The sequence below is a fragment of the Rhinolophus sinicus genome, chromosome 12, assembly GCF_057876585.1.
Source record: "Rhinolophus sinicus isolate RSI-liver-muscle chromosome 12, RSI-T2T, whole genome shotgun sequence".
Lineage (NCBI taxonomy): Eukaryota > Metazoa > Chordata > Mammalia > Chiroptera > Rhinolophidae > Rhinolophus > Rhinolophus sinicus.
This window is the reverse complement of record NC_142512.1, coordinates 35,042,362-35,054,726: the sequence shown is the minus strand read 5'-3', so window position 1 is coordinate 35,054,726 and position 12,365 is coordinate 35,042,362. Positions and strand designations below refer to the sequence as shown.

The 12,365-nt window shown below is 35.1% G+C and overlaps 1 protein-coding gene across 18 annotated transcripts in view; it reads right to left on the bottom strand.

The window, feature by feature from the left end:
- Positions 1–12,365, bottom strand: part of MBTD1 (mbt domain containing 1) — a 57,031-nt gene that overhangs the window by 5,134 nt on the left and 39,532 nt on the right. For 13 of the 18 annotated variants that reach the window (XM_074320545.2, XM_074320543.2, XM_074320547.2 and 10 more), the window contains 10 exons: positions 11,965–12,099; positions 11,616–11,704; positions 11,176–11,410; positions 10,504–10,559; positions 10,062–10,166; positions 8,973–9,120; positions 8,007–8,089; positions 7,355–7,589; positions 6,798–6,875; positions 3,165–3,356 (listed from right to left, as the gene is read on the bottom strand). In XM_074320545.2, the coding sequence (XP_074176646.1) occupies positions 3,165–3,356; positions 6,798–6,875; positions 7,355–7,589; positions 8,007–8,089; positions 8,973–9,120; positions 10,062–10,166; positions 10,504–10,559; positions 11,176–11,410; positions 11,616–11,704; positions 11,965–12,099 (1,356 nt within the window). Of the gene's footprint in view, positions 1–3,164; positions 3,357–6,797; positions 6,876–7,230; positions 7,590–8,006; positions 8,090–8,972; positions 9,121–10,061; positions 10,167–10,503; positions 10,560–11,175; positions 11,411–11,615; positions 11,705–11,964; positions 12,100–12,365 lie in introns of those variants that run through there. The other 5 variants (XM_019731003.3, XM_019731004.3, XM_074320551.2 and 2 more) reach the window with 2 other exon arrangements.

The window sequence follows — 12,365 nt, the reverse complement described above, 5'->3', positions numbered from 1 at the left end:
AGAGCATTGTCATGATGGAGAATAAAGAACGACACTTAAGAAAGAGGGCTTCCAGAACCGCTTCAGAAAGTGGCAAGAATGATGGGGTGTGTTTGAAGCAAGGGGGAATATTTTGAGGCAGATTAATGGCAATGCACTGTCTTTTTCTGAAATAAAATTATATTTAAATATTCACCATATATTTTGATCACACCTGGTATATGGAATGTAAATTGGAACTGCTTGTATTAAAAAGAAAAAAATGTATTTAGATGAGTAGTAGCCAACTAACTTTTCTTTTCTTTTTTTGTTTTATGTAAGAGTTTACTAGAGTTTATTTGAGCCAAACAGAGGCCATGCCTGGAAGCAAGATCTCAACAGACTGAAAATGTTCCCACCACCTAAGTTTTCATAAAGCTGCAACTCGGCAATGTCACCATGTGGAACAATATGAAAATAGCTACACTGTTAAGAGTCAAATAGTGCAGTCACAGATAAATACTTCATGTCTTGATTTTAGTTAAAAGATTAGTTTAAAAAATAATGGTCTTTGGCATCTTATTTATTAAAAAATAATCTTATCAGAGATGCCAATTCATTTTGTTTCTTTGTTAATTGTTTTGGTAATGATGTTAAAAAATTTAACAGCTCCAAGACTGAAAAGCAAATACAGTATGCCTATAATAGCAAAACAAACACCCATCAGACTGTTGAAAGGTAAAGCAAACAAGACCGTGCAGTTCTTCCTTTCTTTAAAAAAGAACTTAATATAATAAAAATGCTTTTATGAAGAACATCAAGTGTATAATAGTTACCCTTCAAATCTAAAAAACATGCATTGTTAAGGATATTTGAATAATACCATGAAAATAAACACATGAAAAGAAAAAAATCCCCAAGTTTCATTAAAGGTGCAGTACCCACAATAAAAGGTTGATTAAAACAATATTTTATTATATGATGATCAGATGGCTAAATGAATGAGAAAAGAATTATCGTGCTTCAAGACCAAACATGTTTCATTCAAACGGATGTTGTTGTTGTTTTTTTTTAACGTAAAAAAGGTAAGCTGAGATTCTAAAGCACATCCTGAAACTATTTGCATTTACTATTAACACATTTCTGGATTATGCTTCTACCCATGTCAAAACATGGAAACGATGTGCTAAAGAAAAAAGCAACTCAAGATAAAGGTGAAACATTCACTCAGATGTGAAATGTTTTAATGCAAAGTTTTATTGTTTTCATGGAACCTAAAATAAAGCCTGTCTGGTATCTTCACACTAATCATTCCTCCTTTCCAGGCCTTATTCTCAATGAAGGATGGATGAAATAAAATAGATCCTGTGGCTACATTTCACTGGCTACACAAATGCATTTTCTTAGCTCCGTTTTAAAAAGGAAGTCACTTTACTGACTCTAATCACTAACATTTCAGAAGATAAACTAACGGAAATCATTTTCTTAGCAAGAAGTGTATAAATAATAAACACTCTCAATAGCTAATCAAACTGTAGCTTTCAGATAGTTAAGATAACAACACAGTCCCAACACAGTTTCACCACAGTAAAATTACACCAGTCCCACAGATGTGCCCCCAGCTCAGAAGACACTACAGACACTGGTGGAAAAAGGAAATCTTCAGAGGCCTTGAGGTTTCCATCCCATGCATCTTACTCTAAGCTCTTGGTTTTGCCAATCCTAGAAGTTAAGTTCCATTTTACATGACTCAGTAACCTCTGACAAAACGTGACACACTTCTTCAAAATCAGTCTAATGCTTCAAGAAAGCACATCTAAACTCCAATAAAAATTCAAATATATTCAGAGCTCACAATATCTACAGTTAATTGCTTAAAGCAATTGCTTAAAGCAATTAAAAGGTTAAAGTAGACTATTTCATAAATAACAAGTACAAAAAGAAAAAAGTTAAAGAGACAAACAAAAAAACTAAAATGCTCTTTAAATAGACTTTGAAAGTTTTTCCGTTAAAGAGCAGATAAGCTTAGGATTTGCAGTCCTAATCTATTTTTTTCCATACACAAAAGAGGTATAGTAATTTCCTCTAGAGAAACAGACTGGGAATGATCAAAATGATCTAATACACTGATATAGGGAGGCAAAAGCTAAAGAACACATCTTAAAATAGAAAAAAAAAAGACTGAAAACTTGAGGCACAAAAATATTACCCAACAAACAAAAAAATTAGCAAACAGAGGAATGAGAAAAAAACAGAGCTAGGTATTAAGTCCCACCTGGGTTTTCAATGTATAGAAGGCATTTTAAAGAATGATTAGATAAAACAATTTGGTTTAAAAGCAATAGTTAGGATATGGAAAATATACGCCAAGGCAGATACAACTTTGGTTTTTAAGCTATCTGATCTGTACTCATGTCTAAAGTTCACCACATGCAAGTGAAGTCTTTATGATATTGTATGATAACATATTTGTTCTTAGCAATTACAAGGGGCAAAACCTTTTGTAGTCTTCCTTACAATCTACCCGCTTGGCCTAACCAATTAAATTCAAATTAAATTAGTTCACTCAATTAACCACTGTACATACATAAACATGAAATTATGGAAATAAATTTCACTCAAGTTCAAAACCAAAATTATACAGGTATTGTATTTCCAAGTCCATGTTATTCAACTAAGGAATATGTCTACCAGAACCAAAATTTACCCTATGTCTACATCTGGTAAATGTCTACCAGAACCAAAATTACACCGGAACACAAAACATGTCTCCTTTCTAATGAATGAGACACTATGGAATGCTATGAACAAAGCCTCATCTTTGGATCTGACTAATCAGATCGATCCCTAGTAGTGTAGTTCTCCACCAGGTCAAGTCACACAGAATTCTGCAATGCAAATGTGCAACCATTTTAATGAAACCAAGAAACAGTCCAAGTTGTCTCACAATTCCATAAACTGAAATTATAGCTTTACCCTAATTTGAAGCTCAGAAATGGTTTAGAACAAAATAAAAATCCTTCCCTGATGATTCATCTTAGTGAAATGACTACCAACGAAGGACTAGTGAAAATGAATTTTTCAGTTGAAAGAAAAAGAAAATTTAATGAGTCAGCACCTGTCATGCCAGACCATGCTTTGTCTCCCACCCCCCTACCCAGACTTTTACCCTCTGTAGTACCTGAGGTGCTGATGTGACTAATTACCTGTTTTGAGGCTGGGACTGAACTCTTGGCTAGTGCTGGGAGGTGGGAAGGCCTCCAGGGCTGTCTGTGCTGGAAGGGTTCGATATGGAGGAGGAGTCAACTCTTCGTCACCAGAGAAGCTCCTCCGCACCCCACCTGTCATGGGCAGGCTCGACAAACTGACAGGCTTCTTCCCAATTGGCATCTTCCTCTCTAAATATCAAGTCAAACTAAAGTAAGCTTTTACTTACATGCGTGGCAAGAAAAGTGCATTATATTACTAGGAAAGGTTGTGTTGCATAGGGTACTCTGAAAAGAGAACCAACTATGCAAGGTTTGTATTTCTGAAAACAAGGAGTGTATGTATGTGTATGTTTCGGGGGAGGATGATGCAGGAGCTTACTTCTAGTCTCTGGGAGTCTGGTAATCCTGCTCCCTGACTCGCAAATAAATTCAAAACGAAAGAGCAAAATGAACTATAGAGAGCATTCAGTGTAGAACAGCTAGCTAATTTCCTTCAAGAAAATTTCAGCTTGAGGGGGTTTGAAAATCCAATGGAAGAGAGGGTTTTAAAACCCTACTTGTAGGGTAGCATTTCACTGCCCATATAAGCCCAAACACTGGCCTTCAGGGAGAAATCAAACACTTTTATCTGGGTGGCAGGATTTCACTGATATGAAATGTGCTCCCCTAACTTTTGGCTTACTTACAATCCACTATTTTCAAAAACACTTATAATTCTTATTCTGAAAAGCATTTCTAAAATGTAACGCTTGTTGCCTGCAAGTTCTAAAGCAATCTAATTTCTTTTGAAACACCCACTGGTTATATTTCATAAGCAACCATAAGCTTTCAAAGACTTAAACAATGCTTTCACTCACAGAAAAAGATACTCTAAACTTTGCAAATATTGAACAACCAAGCACATTGCATTAGTCAGGCTGAAAGTGAAGGATACTTACGAATCTTTGTGACTACAAATTTTGTTTTCTTCCAGAGTATACAAATGACCCAGTCAAGGGCAATCAGAAATTATGCTTTACAAAATCAGGGCTAAAAGATAAATCAAAGCCAGACAGTATTCCTATGTAAGATGATCTGGAAACTAAGCTACTAGTGAGTACACGTTCAACTCGCAACTGCCAAACCTGAATCACAGGTAGCAATCGTTTAGACTTTTTCTAATGTACTACACTTAAGAGGTAAAAACACAAGGAGAAGCTCCAACTCTCTACTACTTATAATAGCCCCTGAAGATGGTACAGAAATCAGGGCTGGTTTGCCGGCTCTAGAATAACTAAACCTTGAGAAAAAAATGCTTCTCAGATTGGACAGATCACGTGCGCACAACAGATCACATCCTCTTGGCAGAACATTACTTATTTTTCCAAAGCACTAGTTAATAGTTATCCCTTCATAGCAAGAACACAGCTCATTACAAAACAAGCTAAGAATAATGAAGCCCATTAACTTGTCTATTTCTGTAAAAAATAAACACTACCAAAGAACATACTGATTTTAGGTACAGAAAAGACCGAAGAGCTAGAAGATGAAACAATAGAACCAGAATATAATAATCTGTAGGCAAACTTAAAACAAATAATAGGTTTTGTGGCCTATCTGTTAGTGATATAAATCTGCACGCGAGCAATGGATGACCTAGGTTTCTGGATCCCAAATTCTTCCATATTTGGGTAAGTAAAGTTTTGTGGGCAAAATTTCTAATAAACGATTTCCTGAGTAAAAAAAAATAAATAAATAAAAGGAGCAACAGTACCCTTACAACGAAGACTGCTTCTTTTTTCATTCACATGGCACTACAATTCCTTATTCTCAACTCCAAAATTCAAAGGTTTTGTGGTAAAACTTTGGTAACAAAGCCAGACCTCAGTTGGTAATACTATTTATAATCTTTATTTGGCCCATTTAATGTAAACATTTATGTGTATTTTGCTTCAGAAAATGCTCCAGAATATGCAAAGGGTAGCATAATACATGCTATACAAACTGTATTTTTCTAAAATCCAGAAAATTCTAAATCCCAAACACATCTAGCCCCAAGGATTTACTAATAGAGGATTGTGTGTCCATAGTTCTTTTTCTTTCTATGTCCAAAGGACAATTTAAAGGCATCAGACATGATGCCATAATATTAAAAGCTATTAAAATATTATAGTTAAAACACATTATACTTACAGCTAAATTCACTTTTTCCAGCTAATCAAGAAATCTGATGATGTTAAATGTCACTAAAAACTGGGGTACTGATATTATAACTTCATTAATTTCATATTTATTTCTATGTCCATAACCCATTAATTGAAAATCATTAAAGCCCATAAGCTAGAAACAAACCCTGCAAAAGTCACCCTGAAGGAGGTATGTGAACTGTGTATACTATGCTCAGAAATTAGTTCTAAAGAGTATACCTTACAAAGCCACCAAATAATAAAAAACTTTAATTCAATATCTTGGAAATAAACTTCTGAAATCTCAAAGTCTTGTCCAATAAATAGAAAGGGAAAAGACAGGTTTAAACCACCTCTGTTAGTCAACCATCCAGAAAGCTTAGGGATCACATCTATTATGGTTAGTCTACTAGGCAAGTTCCCATGTGATTTCTTCCTAATTGTTTCAAGATAAATGGGACATCACTTTGATATGCCCAGTCTGGCAATGCTGTCTAAAGTTCTTTTAGGTGAATAACAAATGTGGCAAATGGCTAGTGGGCAAAATACGTCTAGACCTATGGGACGCTTATGCCTATAATAGAAAAGAGAGGGTAACAGATAGGCCTGAAGGTTATCACTACTGTGAGGCTGAGCAGGGCTTCACACTGGGAGGAAACTAAAGTACCAATGAAGTGGCTTTAAGTTCCCCACTGAAAAAAATTTATAAAGAAACAACCATAATCAGAAAGGTAAGTCTCTTGGTTGTTAACGAGACAGATTAGCACTTATTTGAACATTTGGCAAGTTAGCTGGAAACAAACCTGTTTTAGTTTTAATCTTCAAATGTACTTTTTATTTTCATATCTTTACATGAAAATAATCTCAGACTGAAATAGTCCATGACAAGCTTCATGAAGAGAATCTGTGGCTTTCTATGCTGGGGAACAAGATTTTACAAGAATCAAGTAGAGCTATCAATATATTTTATATTATTTTGGCTATTAACACCATAATCATTCATTATAAGGAAAAATATAGATAGCATATTTAGAAAAATGTACTTAAGCCTGACTTAGTCAACTTGAATTTCTTTTAAGGATCATTCTAAAGAGTTCTGGTTTATAAGAAGGATGGGTTTATTAGGCTCCAAGTCTACTGGAAGCATCAAGCATCTGCTTTTTAAATTTTTTAATAAAAAGGTTTTAAAGGAGAGTTTTCAGTAGGTTTACGTACTATTTCAAAAATCATTTGTAGGCTGTTCTTTACCATATGTTTTAAATGTTATGGTAATCATTTATTCCGTCAATTAAAAAGTTTCTCATTATTGAAAATGTTTGCCTTTTATGGCATACTGCACCTTTAAGCATAGTACACAACGCATACTCATCAGCTCACATGGGATATCGTTTTCTGTGCAAGAATACTGTGACCTCAAGTGGTTAACAATTTAGGAAATGTATATAAACACCATATGGTGACCCACTTTTCTTATGTCCTTTGTATTGCTGGGACTTAGCCTTTTTCTTCTGTTTCGATGAACCTGATTGGCTTTCTCTCGATGCTGTTAAAAAAAAAAAAAATATTGGTACCAGATAATTGTTTACAACTATAGATACAACTTAGATGAACTATCTTTACCAAGACCATTATGCTTATAAAAGTACGTAATGCTTTGGAAATAAGGGTACTTGTTCCAGTAAAACCATGACAGATTCCTCTATTTAGTCAATAAGCACTTATTATATACCAGTAACATTTTTAGCCTATAGTTTTAAACTCATTAAAATAAGTCTAATTGGGTGAGTACTCTTACTGATATGTTTCTATAGTCATTATGTAACTGACTATCGAATTCACACAGCCATGGTACACATGGTCTGATTCTGTGATATTGTTGTTGAGTCTTAAGGTCTTACCTGGCAACCAATCAGACATAGGTATATTCTTGTCCTGTGAGCTCACAAGATGATTTATGTGACATAGTCCTCTGGAGAATTGCTGATTTTTACAAAAGGACACCTTTTCTGTATACCAACTTACACTGTGATGCTGGAGGCTGTAGTTGATATCCAGTTAATTGACACCACCCTACAGGATAGAGGTCAGGAGACTCACAGTCTACCCACTGATCATACTCTTCTTCCCATCCATCAAAATGTATCCTCAAGAGACGATGAATAATTCGAGTTACTGTGGCTACACATATTAAACGGGGCTCCATGAGATCTACTGCTTCTAATTTCATTCCTACACGAAATCCGTGATTTGGAACATCCTGACATGGAGAGGCAAAACATTAACACTGGTGAGAAGAAAAATGTACAATTCTACTATCACTAAGACAGGAAAAAAGGGGAAGCAATGTAACCATAACATAACCAAATTAACATCATTTAAACAAAAAAAATCCCCAGTAATTCTTTAGTTATTGAAATATGTGAAGGTGAAGCATTTAAGAACTAGCTAGGCAATGTATTCATTTCTATTTTACTCAGATTAAAAAATGAAACAAACTTTGGAAACAAGTTTCACGTCCTAGGTAACGTTTACATTGTTTTAGTACTCCATATTTATTTATATTAATCTCCACTATGAAATCCTAACATAAAGCAAAGACATTTTGATCAACAATGATTTACACTTGTGTGGTATCAAAAAAATTCTACAGACTTATGCCATCATTTAAATTTACCTTATTAAATAGTTTTACTGGTGCTGCAATGGAGCCAGTTTCCCTGAGGTAGTCAAACCATTTAAAAGGAAGTTTTGTGTAACCTGAAAGACACAAAAGGTTTTAGGAGCAGTTCACTTAAAATTAGCATAATACTAAAATGCAGAAAAAAAGTAACTCAGCACACTTAAAATCTCCAATTTTAGGTTATATGATAAATTTTTAACTCAGGCTGTAATACTGCTGAGCCCAATAATTCCTCCATGTTATAAGGGTTTTCCTTCTTTTCTAGACAGACACTGGTGTAACTACTTATGCTAATGCAAAAGTGACTCTCCTGTGTTCTGTCCACCATAAGTAGTACAGACTTTTGCTTTTTTCAATCCTAGGCTCAGAATAGTCTAGCATTGAACACTTTCCAGTGATATTTTTCTTTCTTTGCAAGAAAGAAAACTGGCTGGGAAAATACTATTTTTACAGACCTCTGGTTTTGGCTTTCCTCCTTTTTAAGAGAAAAACCCAAGGCTTAGATACTGAAATTAGGACAGTTACTGATTGAGACCCGAGAGCTATTTAAGGGTATATCTTTTTTTAAAAAGTCACATGGGAATCTACAAGTGGAACCTTGCTTTTCCTCCAAATCTGAAGTATCTATTTTTTAAAAAGTTTATGCATGCAATAGCCTCTTGAGCCTACATCACCACCTCAACAGTGCCTAAGAATACTAGTTCATATTGTAAGATGTACAGTAGCTCAGGAAAACATTCTATACTAATGTAGTGTATTAAAGCTAGCTGGAATACAGTGCTTTACATTTTTAGAGCACCCCACAGCTCTTGTTATGTATACATATACTTATGTGTGCAATATATACACATATTATATATTCACACAGCAAGAAATTTAGGGCTATGTTAAATGTTGTAAACAGATACCATGTAAAACAAGCAAGAATGACAACCCAGTGTTTGTATTAGGACGAAGTACCTCTAGGTGGAGTAAGTTCAATCATGTTAATTTCACAGAAACCAACAGGGAAAATAGAAGGGGAGGTTGCATGATAACAGAACCAGTCAGATCCATCTGCTGCTTCTGAGCCATCGATCCCAATCATCAGGAATCCGTCAGCTAGCACCTTTTAAGAGAATTCCACATACTTGAAATTAGGTACCACTATTACAAAAATGATCTTTTCAGTGACATACTACAAGAATGGAAAATCTATTACATAAAGGGCTCTTAAAAGTGCAAAATGCACCTTCATTAAATTATGTTAAATAATAGAAATTATAACGGAAAATCTATGTAAATTCTACTGTGCACCATAAACAAAAGCAGGGTTACACAGAAGTGATTTCAGATGTCGAGGAAAACAGTGCCTTTATCAATGGCTAAGGCTGTCTGCTGCTGCGAAACGAAACTGGGCTGAGTGCTCTTTTACAATGTAACTGTCCAGTCTTGGCTGGGCTCTATCTAAATCCTATTCAGTAATAACTTTCTTTCTTTCCTTTGGATTTATCACATAAGAGGAGGAGTTTTTCCAAATCCTTTACACCTTTTTCAAGCTCTAACTTTCCCTCTCTTATGCTGCAGGTAACCATGCTCCTCTATGACAGAAACTAAGGCTGGCTGTGGAGGGTCCTCACATTCCTTCCTTTGCACCTCAGATTGTTGTTCCCCCGCGAGACATACTTCACCACTGGTACCTTGCTCCAAAACACCATCTCTTGCACTCCCATTTTCCAGTACATTAAAAATATTTAACAATATTTTATTTTGAAATAGTTTACACTTAACAGAAGAAATACTATTCTTATATAATGAACTCCTAAAAAGTCTTCACCCAGAGACCCAAATAAAGGTAGCAGACTCAAGATAACAACAAGCTATATAAACAGAGGACTTCTGATGAGAGAATTCAAATTCATTTTGAAATTACTAGTGACCTTCTCCCTAGTAAAGATCCAGACACACACATTTTATGTCAAAATGAGTATGTTAGAGGCCTCCTTCTCCTGTTACCTTAAACCCCGTTTCTATTACTGCATTTCTATGTTTTAAAAGCCATTCTCTTACCTTTCTAATAGTTGCGACACATATTGTGGAAAGATTTAATGGGTCTATAGCTTCCAATTTCATTCCTTCCTTGAACCATTCCCCACTCTGGTCTACTTCTTTTACCTAAAGAATTACACGAAAGCACATCTACTATTACAAATATTATCATTTTAATAATTAAAATGTTACCAATTTGGAAAAGTTGACCAGATGAAAATACCAAATGTCTTCTCCTACCTACCTAATATTATAGCTCAAACTTCTACTAGGGAACAGAGAGAATTCAGGCAAACAGAACTTAAGAATAATTATAATCAATGGTGTGACACCTAAGAATTACAAGGTCTTAATTCTTTTAAGTGAACACATGTAATTGTGATTTCCATAGTTTTAGGAAAAAACCCACAACCCTCTTTCAAACATTAATTTACAAATGAGGGTTCTTATAAAAACTTCTTACCTTAGCAAATAAATGTGGTGGTGTATCAAAATGTCCATCCTGTTTCTTTGTAATATCTACAAGGAAAAGTTACATACTAATCTGTCAGCATTTGTGAGAAGACCAAAAACCACGTTTCTTTGAAGGTTTTAAACTCACAAGGTATGTATACTCTAAAACATGGCAAAGATACATGCCTTCTACATTTATGGTGAATAATCTCTAGTAGTCATTCTTTCTTCAAAGTACATGTGCCATTAAATACATTCAGCCAATTAAAATGCTAGTAACTCCCTTTTTAGAGAATTACCACTTTATAAGTATGTTTTAATGTGTTTAGTATTAAGTCTAACCACATGTAATCTTGTTATTTTGATTAAAATGGAATGAAAAAGGAAATGCCATCTTTAGATCTTTCAAATGGGCTGGATAAGAAAAGTGTTAAGAAAACAAATGTAGTCGTGAGCAAAAGTGCGTTATTTTTTTTAATTGAGAACACGTGGAAGGAAGATAAAGGAATTAATTAGGACACTAATATTCTGGTGGGAAGCTTCCCTAATTAAAGTAGAATAAGCAGCCCAGACAACTAGGACGCTATTTTTGATCTATGCTATTCTGTAGAGAAAAGTAACCAAGCAGTACAGTTCAGCCTTAATGATATTTTCAGCAGGAGGTCTTGGGACAGGTGCTTACCAGATCTTTTGAATCGATGGCCTATGCTTCGAGACCAACCAATATGGTGGATTAATGGGCTATGCATATGGCACCAGAAGTCATCTGTTCTATCTTCACTATCTTCATACACTAGTCTTAATCTTCCTCCAATTACACTTTCCACCACTGCCACTCGTGTTCGACACAAATGCCGCTTGTCAACCACTTCTACTCTCATGCAAGGTTTGAAAGGATACTGCATACTTTCTGAAACCTTGAAACAAAAACAGACACAAACTTTGAAATTCATGACAAAGGTCTACAAATCCTTTTCATATTGCATTATTTAAAACTGAGTGCACTTGATATTTAACATAGATCTAGCTCACTGAAGTAACTCATTAAAAAACTTAGAAGTTACTCCTTTCTGTAGAGCTCTCATTTAACACTTCAGTACTTTCTAAGATTCTGTCTTTTACCTTTTGTGAGAAATCGGGAGGAAGTGTTTTGGCACCAGTAAGTCGTTTCACTAGAAAAGCTTTCCAGTTTGTATACTTATGCTGAATAGCTGAAACAAAACAAATAACCAGTTACACTTTAGCAAAGAGTAGAATTGCTTCTTAAACGTATTTTTTAAAACAAAAGTAACAAATTTCCTTGCAATTTACAGTATTACGGTCCTGAAAAAGAGCAACAAAAATAGAGAAAACAAGTAAGACTTACCAAAAAATAGTATGTTAATTTCTGTATCACCTTAATGTTACTATGTGTGAAATTGCATTAAAGTACATATATTTAAATTACAGTAAGGATAAGTAAGCTACTTACTTCTAGGAGGGACAAGAGGTTTTCCACTGGCTGCACACCAACCAACTGGATGGATATCAGAACCACATATATTGCACCAGAAGTCCAGACCAGAGTCATTTTCAAATCCTTCATATCGTAAGAGGGCATTGTAACCTGAAACCAACAAATCAATCACCACATAATGAGAAAATCAAATGACGTAAAACAGGATACAGCTGCTGGTAGTGGCTGTTTGATATCAGCGTGCAACTGCAACAAGAGCATGTGTGGGGCTTGTGAACAGACAGATGGCTGGGCCCCACCCCCGAGATTCGGATTTAATACATCTTGGTTGAGTCTGAGAACATGCGTTTCTAACAAGTCCCCAGGGATGCTGCTGCTACTGGTGTATGGATCAGACTTTGACAACCATTTGTACA